This window comes from Bos taurus, chromosome 23 (assembly GCF_002263795.3).
Source record: "Bos taurus isolate L1 Dominette 01449 registration number 42190680 breed Hereford chromosome 23, ARS-UCD2.0, whole genome shotgun sequence".
NCBI classification, from domain to species: domain Eukaryota; kingdom Metazoa; phylum Chordata; class Mammalia; order Artiodactyla; family Bovidae; genus Bos; species Bos taurus.
In genome coordinates, this window is record NC_037350.1 from 32,568,879 (window position 1) to 32,581,091 (window position 12,213).

At 45.5% G+C, this 12,213-nt stretch overlaps 1 protein-coding gene and 1 long non-coding RNA gene across 9 annotated transcripts in view; one reads left to right on the forward strand and one right to left on the reverse strand.

The window, feature by feature from the left end:
• CARMIL1 (capping protein regulator and myosin 1 linker 1) overlaps positions 1 to 5,245 on the reverse strand; it is a 306,909-nt gene extending 301,664 nt beyond the window's left edge. For 4 of the 8 annotated variants that reach the window (XM_005223775.5, XM_010818486.4, XM_005223773.5 and 1 more), the window contains exons 1-2: positions 4,585 to 4,994; positions 422 to 519 (exon numbers count right to left, since the gene is read on the reverse strand). In XM_005223775.5, the coding sequence (XP_005223832.1) occupies positions 422 to 519; positions 4,585 to 4,624 (138 nt within the window). In that variant the 5' untranslated portion in view covers positions 4,625 to 4,994. Of the gene's footprint in view, positions 1 to 421; positions 520 to 947; positions 1,093 to 1,372; positions 1,483 to 4,584; positions 4,995 to 5,163 lie in introns of those variants that run through there. The other 4 variants (XM_059880399.1, XM_015459961.3, NM_001192903.1 and 1 more) reach the window with 4 other exon arrangements.
• The window catches only part of LOC132343682 (uncharacterized), a 138,637-nt gene that overhangs the window by 110,079 nt on the left and 16,345 nt on the right, over positions 1 to 12,213 (forward strand). The gene's annotated exons all lie outside the window — the stretch shown is intronic.

Genomic DNA, 12,213 nt, shown 5'->3' on the forward strand with positions numbered 1-12,213 from the left:
TATTGGATGGATATGGATATAACATTTGAGAAAATTTAATAATTAAACTGACATGAGATGAATTTTTTTAAAACTCCTTCAAAGTCCTCACAAACAGGATCAGATACTCAGCCACAGCAAAAGTAAAAAGCAAGCTCCCTTTAACATCCAACTTTCAACAAACAACCTGAAAATGGTCTCTAGGAGACGACCGAGAGGAGGGTGACTTACAACTTTAAGAAAGACAATACATTTTAAAACTTCAGTCCCTAAAATTTAACTTTCAGTGGGCAAATATTGCAGCTCACCTAGGAGAAAATGGGCATCAGAACGTTTGAAGAAAATATAAAATACAGAACAAGCACTGCATGAAAATTAGGCAATCAAAACAATAGAGGGAAAAACATTTTCACTTCCAGACTTTAAAAAAGTTAATACTTACCAGCACTCTGTTTTCAACTTTGTCTCCCTTCACTTCCAGCTTTACTTTCTTCTTCAATGCAATCTTTATCTTTCTGCCAAGAACATCCTTTATGCTTTCTGAAAGAAAGGAATAGCTTCATTAGATTCTTTTAATAAGAGAAAAGCATTGGCGAGGATAGAGCATTTGAAGGAGCATTTTTGGTTTTTTTTTTCTTTTTTGCTTATTTTAACAAGCTTGGTACTAATCAATCACCAAGTATTTAATGAACGCTTACTTTATGCCTTGGACTCTGTGCTCAGATGCTGAGGCAAATATAAAAGCATATGATACAATACCAGTCCATGCAAGCAAGGCATGACATAACCTTGCTGGGCAAAGAGGATACTCACACACCAGGGAGATAAAGAAGAGCAATGCCAGGTAGTAGCATAGAGCACTATATTGTGAGTAGACCGTAAGCACAAGAATTCATTGACTCTTTTGCCTGGTTATCTGCAGCCCCCTGCTTGAAAAGCTGAATGGCAGCAGGACCTCCCATGAGTACCCCCAAAGTGAACAGGTCCCAAATCAAAGTCAGTTTGATTTGATTTTTCCTGCTCCTCTTCCGGCCCTTCATGAAGCTAGAAATCTTCTTTATCTCCAATTCCGTTCTCTCAGGGGCTTCCCAGGTGCAGTGGTAAAGAATCCGCCTGCCAATGCAGGAGACACAAGCGACATGGGTTCAGTTCCTAGGTCGGGAATATCACGACTGAGCACGCACACCGTTCTCTCAGGGAGCCAGTCACCTACTCTCCCAGGGCCACCTCCGAAACAGTTCCTGAGCACTGCTCTTCACTCTGTATTCAGGGCCTCAGCATCTCTCACCGAGACTAGCCCGACACCTCTAACCGATCAGCCCCCAGAACCAAAGTGGCCCTTCCAAAGCCACAGATCTAATCTTGTCCCTCGTGCTGTGTGACTATGACTCACAGTCATTTTTGGATGAATCCAAACCTTCCAGCATGCCACGAAAGGCCTTTCACGTTTTTCCAGCTTAACTTCTCAGCACACACTTTCCCTTTTCTCCTCCTGGTTAGATTCTGCAAAGCACAGCAAATTTCTTTGTAACCCCATCATCTGAGCTGTCTATTATAATGATTTTCATTTATTCATACATTCAACAAACATACCTAGTGCGCCAACTACTCTGCTAAGTGCTGGACTAGAGATGACCCCTGCCTTGCACAGGTGCTTACAATCTAGTGGAGGGCAGGGATCAATGTCACTTGACGAATGTGCAACCACTACCATGAGATCGTGGACAAGATGACACACAAAGGTTTCAGAGAGTAGGGGACCCCCGACCTGGATCTTGAAGAAGTAGGAAACAGACCACCGGTTTCCAAAGCAGTGTCCAATACAACCCACTGGGGTGCAGGAAGAAAACAACATTTTTACTTCTACTTGCACTGCGTTTCAGTGTTATGTTCTAGATTACACACACTCAATGAAATATGCATGCAACTTAACAAGTGTATTCATGTATTTATTAAGGGATGGTCAAAATATCGTTATTAGAAACCCACCACAATGAGTTTAAGAGCCACTCAGATAAGAAGAGTGAAGGAGGGGAGGACGGGACATTGTTAGCAGAGAGAAGAGCATGAGAAGATGAGAAAGTACAGTTTGTCCAGGGAACAGCAATGAGGTGGAATGTAGGAAGGGGGAGGGAACAAGTGGAGGACCTCACTGCCTGGGGAGTTCCCTAGGCAGCTCCTATCTTATCAACCCTCAAAACGGGTACAGGCTGCAGGCTACAGGCTGCAGGCTACTCGTCTCTCCCCTACAAAAGAACTGTGGGAAATGAGCATGTGAAATTGACTTAAAATATACGCAAAGAAAAAGACAGGAAAAGTTATATAGTCATAGGTCAAAAATAGCTATCTTGGAGTGGTAACATGAGTGACATATATTCTCATTCTTCTCTGAATCTTTTAAATAAAAAGCCGGTATTACTTTAATAATCAGAAAGATACACATTTTTTTTTAATGTTTTGGGGAATTAGCTTAAGGAAATATATTGAGTTTTTCACAAGGTTGCCATTTTGAATTGATGAGAAGAGAACCCCTGTGAGCATTGAAATAAGAGACTAAAGCAGACACAGGAATTTCCCCTCACCCAGGTTAATTAGACCACTTAAAAGCCCAAAAGAATACTGGGCCTATCACAAAAACCTGTGTCCCTTGTTTGAGAGACATGTAAGATGGGCAGAGCTCGATAAACACAAAGACTCCATCTCTAGATAGGGATGAATTTCAACTTTTAAAATATACAAAGAATTCATTTTGAGGACCATCAATAGAAAACTATCCTATCCTTCATCACCCTTTATCTTGTGTCTAATTACCTAAACCTAAAGTTTAACTGCAGCTTCCCTGGTGACTCAGAGGTAAAGAATCCACCTGTAATGTACGAGACTGGAGCTCAATATCTGGGTCGAGAAGATCCTCTGGAGAAGGAAATGGCAACCGACTGCAGTATTCTTGCCTAGAGGATTCCATGGACAGAGGAGCCTGGAAGGCTACAGTCCATGGGGCCGCAAAGAGTCAGACATGAGTGAGCAACTAAACAGCAATAACAAAGTTTAATTACCTAAACTGTTCAAGACCAGGCTCAAAGATACCCAATTTTTAAAAAAAGTATCTGCCACCTGCTTCAGTTATCCTTATCCCCTGGCCAGTGATGCAAACCCTCCCCTAAATTCTCTTTCCCGGGACCTCTGGAGGCATCTTCAGAGGTTCTGGGCATGTGTTTCCTCTTCTGGGTAGGGTTTTGGTAAGATCTCCTGCTCCCAGAACTGGATGGACTGCTCATTCCCAGTGGACTTTACAGGATTGAGAAAGGGGAGGGGAAGAGGCCTTTATATCCTAAATATAGTCAAGATTTCAGCTTTTTTTTAATTCAACAAAACCAGAAGCTTCCATGTTCCATATAGCCTAGCAACAGCTTCTTTACATCAAGTTTCACCTGCTTGAGTTAACAGTCGCTAATGGAAGAACACACACAAACTCCTCCAAAGTAATACCTCTAAGAGGTGAAAGAGAGGGGCAGATTCCTCAAACGCAGATGCATGGGCGGTTAAAACTCTTGTCAGCACCCATTAACTATCATCTTTCTGAGTTTAGGCTGTGTAGTGTGCCAAGGATGATACAGTAAGGAAACAGGTCACTGGGGCTCAAAACACACACGCACACAACAACACATACCTTGTTACAATACAACCTGCTACACACACACAAACACACACGCAGGCACACACAAGCTTTACCCTTGGTTTTCAGAACACTCGTTCCCCCAAACCTCATTTTAAGCTCTTCCATGTTAACCCTCTACATAATTAAGTTAAACCGCAGGACAAAATACTCACACACACACCCTCACCCCAAAACCCTCAAGGGACTCAAACAATGGGTCACCTTGCACAGGGTATCACATACAGGTTCCCTAAGAGATCCGGGATGGGGAGAATTGGCAGGTTAATCATTACTGAAGTAAGGCTTTTATCATTAACCCTCAGTTTCCTGGCGCAAGTTTGCGTCAGTCCTGTAACCCTTTCGCTCCCACTTGGCGATGCGAAACTACGCCTTGCCAGGCTCAGTCATTACACCCGGCCAGTGCCCCCTCCCCCAACCCCTACGTCACAAGGGCACCTCTGGCCGAGAGTTTTCTGGGGACCAGGGGGTGGGATGTGGAGCTCCTGGCACGTGCCGGAGGCGACCTACTGTGCGCTCGCCAGCCTTTCGTGTCCTGGGCTTTCCGGGACTTCCCGAGTTGGGAACACGGGACCCGCCGCTGTAGAGGATTCTCCTCGCTTGCAGTACCCCGCATACCCAGGCAGCCCGCCCCCTTCTTCCGCCAACCTGGACCCCAGGTCACCGCGGGAGGAGGCGCTGGGGGCCGCCAGCATAGCCGCGGCGAGCGCTCCCGGGGCTCCCGATTCCTCCGCAAGCCGGCCCTTTTGGGACTCAGCTTTTCTAGCGGTCAGAAGAGAGCAAACTTCCCGGCGCCCCCCAGCGACCCTGCCCTACACCCCTCAGACCCCAGGGGCGCGGGGACGTGCGGGAGGAGAGGGGTCGGATGGGAGGTGGAGGCGAGGGGGCCGCAGAGGCAGAAAGAAAATCAACCACCGCGCGACTCTTACCTATCAACTCCCCGGGCACCTCGGAGCTCTCCTCGGCCATGGCCCTCTAGGTGCGGGGAATGTTGCAGGTCCAACTCTGATTTACGGCCCCCACCCTCCCCCGACTCCCTCAATTTCCTAGAGGCAGACGCAGCTCGCAAACGGGAGAAGGTGTGAAAGGTGGGGACGGAGATAGAATTTGGCCGCGTCCCCCGCCCCACCAAAAAAAAAAAAAAAAAGAGTTGCAAATCCGAGGTGGGTTTGCGGCTGCTGCTACATGACGCCTCCTTGCAGTTCCCGGCGGCGGAACGGAGACCCGGCAGGGTTGGGAGCGGGTTGCGCGGGCGGCTGCGGGGCTGGCTCCGGCTCGCGGCTCCCGGCTCCGGCCACTGGCAGTTCCCGCCCGCTCCCGGCGCCGCACCTACGGCCCTAGGTGAAAGCGGAAGGCGTGCGGAGAGGCGGAGAGTGCGGCGCGGGGCGGGGGGCCAGGGTGTCCTCACGCTCCAGCCGGGCTCCAGCGGGGCGGGGGCAGCTCCGGCACGGCTCCTCCTCCCTCCTTTGCCTCCTCCTCCTTCTCCTCCTCCAGCGTTTCCTCCTCACCTCGCGAGACCCGGCCTCCGCACGCGTCCCAGGCCGGCCTCCCAAGCCCGGGGGCGCGTTCCCCGGCGCTGGCCGCAGAGCCCGGCAGCGCGAGGCTGCGGCGGCGTGCACTGGGAGCTCCTCGTGGCCTCCCTCCCGAACCGCCGAAGCCCTGCTTCTGGAGAGGGGGCGAGGGAGCCTGGGAGCCATCTGCTGGCCGCTGGGGAGGACGGCCGGGTGGGCCTGGGCAGCCCGATTCCCTGTCCCCACCTCCCGGCGAGCCAAGGACACCAGGGGATGGGAGGCTGCAGATCCCGCGCACGTTCCGCAGGCTGGTCTGCGCGGAAACCCGGTCTTTCTGGGACCCCTCTGCGCCCTTTCCTTTTTCAACCCTCCCTGTGACGGGCTGGCGTTTCCTCGACGTTATTAATTTTCCATTTCTGGGGAGCAGGAGCTAGACGAAACCTGTAAACACGAACCATATGGTGAGATAACACTTTTTTGTGTGCTCAGCGGGCGCGCCGCCGCCGCCGCCGTTTCCCATCTCAGACATTCGAAGTGGGAGAGCGCACGCGAAAAAAAAAAAAAAAAAAAACAGCCTTTCACTCGCGCTGGAACCTCCTTTTAAAAAGCCAGGGCACTTTCGGGCAGCTGAGAGTAATTCACAAAAGCCAGAATGAGCCTGCTGATTGGTCTGATCGATCTGGCCGACTTTCCCTGGGCTCCACCCCCGGAGAGACAACTTCAGGGCAAGAAGCCTTGCAGCGACTGGATTGCTGCCTTAGTGCCTGGTCACCTGGGAGTGTATGCCTGTTATCGTGTTCTGTTTCTAAATGACGGAAGGAGGGAGGGAGGAAAGGAAAGGGAATCCCACGCAGTGATAGTCTAGTTTTAAACACTGCTGTCGACCTTGGATCCCCAAAAATCATCTTAAGCGTCTCTGGCCGCGTTACCAATTAAGAGATCCACCCGTCTGACCCCTTCTTACCCTTCTAACCTCTCCAGCTCCTCACTCTTACAACCTGACTCTCCAAAACTATTAATAATTGCTGTTTGCTTTTCCCTTCCTTTTTAGGTTATCTGATTCTTATCTAGTGTTTCCCTGGTGGCTCAGACGGTAAAGAATATGCCTGCAATGCAGGAGACCTTATCTATGTTTTCAATTCCAGCCCAATGTGTACCTTCTTTGTGAAGCTTTTCCAGGGTTTTTCAGACCACTGTGACCCCTCTATTCAAAACCACTAGAATATGTTATTGGCTGAGACATTATTTTCTAAGCCCAAACACACAGTGCCTTGTTTCATTACTTGTGTATTTGTCTAGCTTTACTACTTTACTCCTGCATTGTTCCCTGAGTTTGAGTTTGTCTGCCCAACTGGACTGTAGGAGATTTAAGGGTGGGAGTTTCAGACTTTTGAACCTTCTCAGCAGACATGTGTGAAATAAACATTTGTTGACTGGTTTTAGAGCTTTGGACCTGACTCCCTACTGTTTCTAAAATGTTGGCGAGTTAAGCTAGACCTGTCCTTTATGCAATTAATATCTTTTTATGCAATAAATGGAAATTAACATCTCAAAATCATCTTCCATTCAACCGTGTGTGTTTAGAAGGATTTTTCTGGCACTTACCAAGAAGTTTCAGAAATAGCCCTGAAGGTTCCATACCATGTGGTATCTGTAAAAATAAAGACAAAACTTTTTCCCTCTTTGGCCTGGGGTGGTGGGGAGAATAAAGGACAGGCTATATGGAATTCCTGTAATTCAGTGCTCCTTGGAACCTTTTAAAGGAAGCTGAAGTTTCAATAAAGAATCAGGTTTTTTCACTGGAATAAGATCCCGATTGACTCCTACACCTCCTACGTTGAAGGCATGGATTCAAATGAAATGCTATCTCAGTACTCAAAAATGACTGACTGTTGAAATGAAAATCATTTACTTCTTCGGAGCAAAACTCAAGTATGTTTCAGAATAGCAAGCAAAGAACTCCATGGAGCACTGTTTATAAAATCCACCAAGTAGTAAATGCCTCTAGCAAAGGACAACCAGGGAGTCTACTTAGAGAATGCATTTTGAAATCTGAAATGTGTACTTATTGACTGAAATCTGCCCACCCCTTCAATGCTGCAGACTTTCTTCACACTCCTGCCCTCCACCTTCTATACTTATAAATTTACCCCTGCCACTGTGGTCTTGATCAAGAGAGGGGTTAAACTACCTGAAACTAATTGCTATTATAAACATAATTACCTACAACTTTATCTGTATATGCGGCTGTGTTTAAGTGTTATAACCAGCACTGATGAACTGAAATGTATTAGTCAGAAAGAAAGCTTCTCTGAAAAACCAACTTTTCAGAGAATCTCTACTGCACCTGAACTTTTAAATTGTTAAACACAGTTGCAATAAATTTAGGAACAAAATTATTTTGGAAAACTATACATACTTTTAGTTCCAAAGTATTCATATCTATAGTATATTTTTCAGTGTACTGTGGTGAGAAAATACACTATTCATGTCTATGATAGTCTAACATACTATCATTAAAACAATATCATATAAAGAATAAACTCATGGAGACAAAACAAAAAAATAAGAAATCAGCAAGCTAACAACAACAACAAAAACTCCACTATTTACCCAAATCAATTTCTGATCTTCCTTACTGCCTTGAGAACTGGTTCTAAAACTGGAAGAGATTCAGTTATGTGGGAACCAAAGACATCACTACACCAACCAAGCAGTCACTTGCAGACTAACTTCCCACCTTAGCAACTATGATTTTTTTGGGGTCTTCTTAACGAGGTATGTTTCTCAACTGGGTTAATTAGACTTTCAGGGAAACTACACAATGAAATACTACACTTGCAAACACCTCAAGGAAAAATTAGTTTATTTTTGAGTAGATGACAATGAGAGATAAATTTCTATTGGACTATATATTCCTTTAACATATTTACAAGTGATATAATACATTTGCTTAAAAAGTAATCCATGGGAGAGGGGACTGTTTGTGAAGTGGGGTGGGGGACTGAGTAGGGACTTGTATTGATTTTTGTTGTAGCTGGATAATAGGGTACCTGGGAATTCACTGCTCTAACTTTTATGTGTGTGCTGAAATTTTTAATTATCATCATAATCAAAGCAATCCTTGCAGATATGACCGAGAGAGAAGGAAGACAGTTAACTCAGTCATTAATGCAGAAAAATATCTGAGCATGCTATCAACAGGGTTCATAGCACAATGGCTTTCCATAACTCAGAACACTTGAACAGAGCACTTCAACAGACACCACAGTGCTGTGTTTCAAAGAAGCAATTTTTTCATTTTAATGATAATGAAATCAGAATGCATTTTATAATTGTTACAGACAATTACAGCATGCTTCTCACATCCCACCCCAACACAAATACAAAATCTACTATGGAATCACTGGTATATCTACCAGTTGACAACCTCTGACAAGTGAGGAAATAAGAACTTGGCTCTTATTTGAGCTCCCAGGGACCCCTTGGGTTAGAAAGTGTAATTACTATATCTTTATGACAATGAGGACATACATTCAGATTTGTGGGGTGACTTGCTCTCAGTTGCATAGCTATTAATAGCCAAAGGGTGAACCTAGAGTTGAGATCTCCAGGTCAAAGTTCAGTTTACGACTGACACTTCACCAGCCCCTTGGTCTGTGTTCCATGTAAAGTGTGAAGATGGCCAAGGTTGGGCCCCACCCACCCACAAGGAGCTCCACCTCCAGGAGGAAGATTAAGGTGGTCTTTGATTGCCCTGCAACTAGTCCAGTGCCATGCAGTAAGTGGTGAGCTAGTTGAATCTAATTGAAAATAAAAAATAATAACATAAATACAAAATACACTAGGTAGATGCCAAATGACATGTTCAATAAGTGCTATAGAAATTCATAGAGGTGGTGGGGAGAGAGCACTAGGAGGAGAGTTGCCTTTATAATGTCACTCAACAAATGTGCTCAGCATGCTCAGTCTAACTCTTTGTGACCACAGTGGACAGATTCTTTATCCGCTGAGCCAGCAAGGAAGCCCCAATGTGAATGGAGCACTTACTATTTGCCAGAGGATATAATGGTGAATGGGCTTCCCTGGTAGCTCAGGTGGTGAAGAATCTGCCTGAAATGCAGGACACCCCAGTTTGATTCCTGGGATAGGCTACCCACTCCAGTATTCTTGGGCTTCCCTGGTGGCTCTGATGGTAAAAAAAAAAAAAGAAAGAAAGAAAGAAAGAAAAATCTGCTACAATGCCTGAGGCCTGTGTTTAATCCCTGGGTTGGGAAGATCCCATGGAGGAGGGCATGGCAACCCACTCCAGTACTCTTGCCTGGAGAATTCCATGGACAGAGGAGCCTGGCAGGCTACAGTCCATAGGGTCACATGGAGACGGACATGACTAAAGCAACTAAATAGCAGCATAATGGTGAATTAAACAGATGCTTCCTGGAACCTCGAGAAACTGTCAGGGTAAGGCGTGGGAGGAGAGGGAGGGAGAGAGAGACAGGCACCTGCTGTCAGTGCTGAGGTGAGAAAAAACAGAATTATGGGAATGAGAGGGTGCAGGGGGTGGGCAGAGGAAAGGAAGGGAGTGAAAATGTTCCAAGTTGTAGGAACAGCATGTGTACAGGCCAGAAGATAAGATAAAAACATGGAGACACTGAAATAAATTCAGAGGGTTTTGATGAATAGAGATGGAGTAGGAATAGAAGATCAGAGAAAAGGACTGTACCACCTAGGACCTCATGAACCACTGAAGAAGCCTGAATTGATCTGAGGAGCAAGGGGGGATTCTTGAGAGATTTTTTTTTTTTTTTTCTTGAGAGATTTTGAGTAACGCAGTGTCACAACCAGATCTTCTTGTTTAAAAAGATTATCTAGCTGGGAACAACTGAAAAGACTGGAAGGGAAGCAAGAGTGTTAGACGTAGAGACAGAAGTTAGGAGGCTGTTGTGATATGGAGAAGGCAATGGCACCCCACTCCAGTACTCTTGCCTGGAAAATCCCATGGACTGAGGAGCCTGGTAGGCTGCAGTCCATGGGGTCACTAAGAGGCAGACACAGCTGAGCGACTTCCCTTTCACATTTCACTTTCATGCATTGGAGAAGGAAATGGCAACCCACTCCAGTGTTCTTGCCTGGAGAATCCCAGGGACGGGGGAGCCTGGTGGGCTGCCGTCTATGGGGTCACACAGAGTCGGACACGACTGAAGTGACTTAGCAGCGGCAGCAGTAGGAAAATCTAGCCTCTCTGATTAGATGACGGGGGGGAGGGGGGACGGAGGGGTGGGCAGTGTCCATGTGTGTTTAGTTGTGTCTGATTCTTTGCAACCTCATGGACTGCAGCCCGCCAGGCTCCTCTGTCCATGGGATTCTCCAGGCAAGAATACTGGAGTGGGTTGCCATTTCCTCCTCCAGGGGATCTTCCTGACCCAGGGATTGAACCCCAGTCTCCTGCATTAGCTGGCAGTTTCTTTACCATCTGACCCACCAGGGGGGTACATGATTATTACAGAGAATTTTCTTCTCAGGAAATGAGTGACATCTAAGAAAGCAAGTATGGAATGTGAAAAGGAAAGGAACTCAAGAATTACAGGCATCTGGTAAAGAAGAGCTGCAAAGGAGACTGCAGCTGTTATCTATTGCAGGGTAACAAATCCCCCCAAACTTGGCAACTTAAAACAACAAACATTTAGTGTGTTGAAGATACTGTGGGTCAGGACTCTGGAAGCAGCTATGGTGGGTAGTTCTGGCTCTGTCTTTCATGAGGTTGGTGTCAGGCTGTCAGGTGGGTCTGTGGTCAATTGAAGGCTTGACTGGGGCTTCCCAAGATGCAGGCAGGTGTCAGTTCCTTACTGGTTGTTGGCTGAAGTCTCAGTTCCTCAGGAAACACAGGGCTGCTTGAGTGTCCTCATGGAGAATAACTGACTCCCAGAATGAATTATGGGGAAGGAGGGCCAGAGGGAGAGACAGAAAATGCAGTGCCTTTTATAACTTTAATCTTGGAAATGAAATACCAGCATTTTTGCTGTATTCTACTTTCACATGGATCAAGGAAGCATCCCAGGTCAATGAGGAAGATGTAAATACTGAGAAGTAGGGATCATTGGAGAGACCTTGGGAAATGGCTACTACAGAGTCAGTGAACGACCAACCAGTAGAGAAGTAGTACCAGAAAGATAAGGTATTAACCTGGGATGACATGAAAAATAGTGTTTCAAGAGGGAGAAATGGTTTAACAGTGTCATGTTTTGCTAAAAAGTCATATGTGATAAGGTAGCATGTACTTGAATTTAGCAATAAGGGAAACACTGGTTTGCTTTGCTTTTGGAGAGATCAATTTTAGTAGGATAATGGGAGAATAAGATAAATTGCAATGGGTTGACGAGTGATTAGGAGATGGAAAAGGAGAGGAAAACTAATACAGATAACTCCAGAACTAGGGATACTAAACTAAGGAGAATAAAATCAGAGGAGTAGCCAAAAGGCTGTATAGGGGATTTTCTGTTAAGCATTGAGGATTTTATACTTTCATTTATATAACACTGCTTCTTTCCAGTAAGAGTAGAAGGAAAAAAATAGAGTCCCTAAAGTAAACAATGGATTTTAATTAATAATATTGTATCCATGATAGCTTATCAATTGTAGCAAGTATACCAAAATAAGATGTTATAAGAAGGGAAACTGGAGAGTGAGGGGTTCTATGGAAATTCTTTGTACTTTCTATTCAATTTTTCTGTAAATCCAAAACTGCTCTAAAAATAGTTTAACTTATATTAAAAATGCATAAAGCCACAAGAACAAAGAAGATAGGGGAAAACAGTCGAAAAGTAGAAATTTTTACATTTTGGAAACAGAGAAAGTCAGTGGTAACTGACTTAACAGACCAGAGAACACAGATTCTAAGCCAGAGGGAACACAGCAAATAAAAAGTAAGCTAATTTCTACAGCAAAACCCAAGAAAATTTCAGGAACTAGAGATACAAATGACCTCCGAATGCAGAAGTGTAGAAATGAGACTTCCCTGGTGGTACAGTGGATAGAAATCTGCCTGCC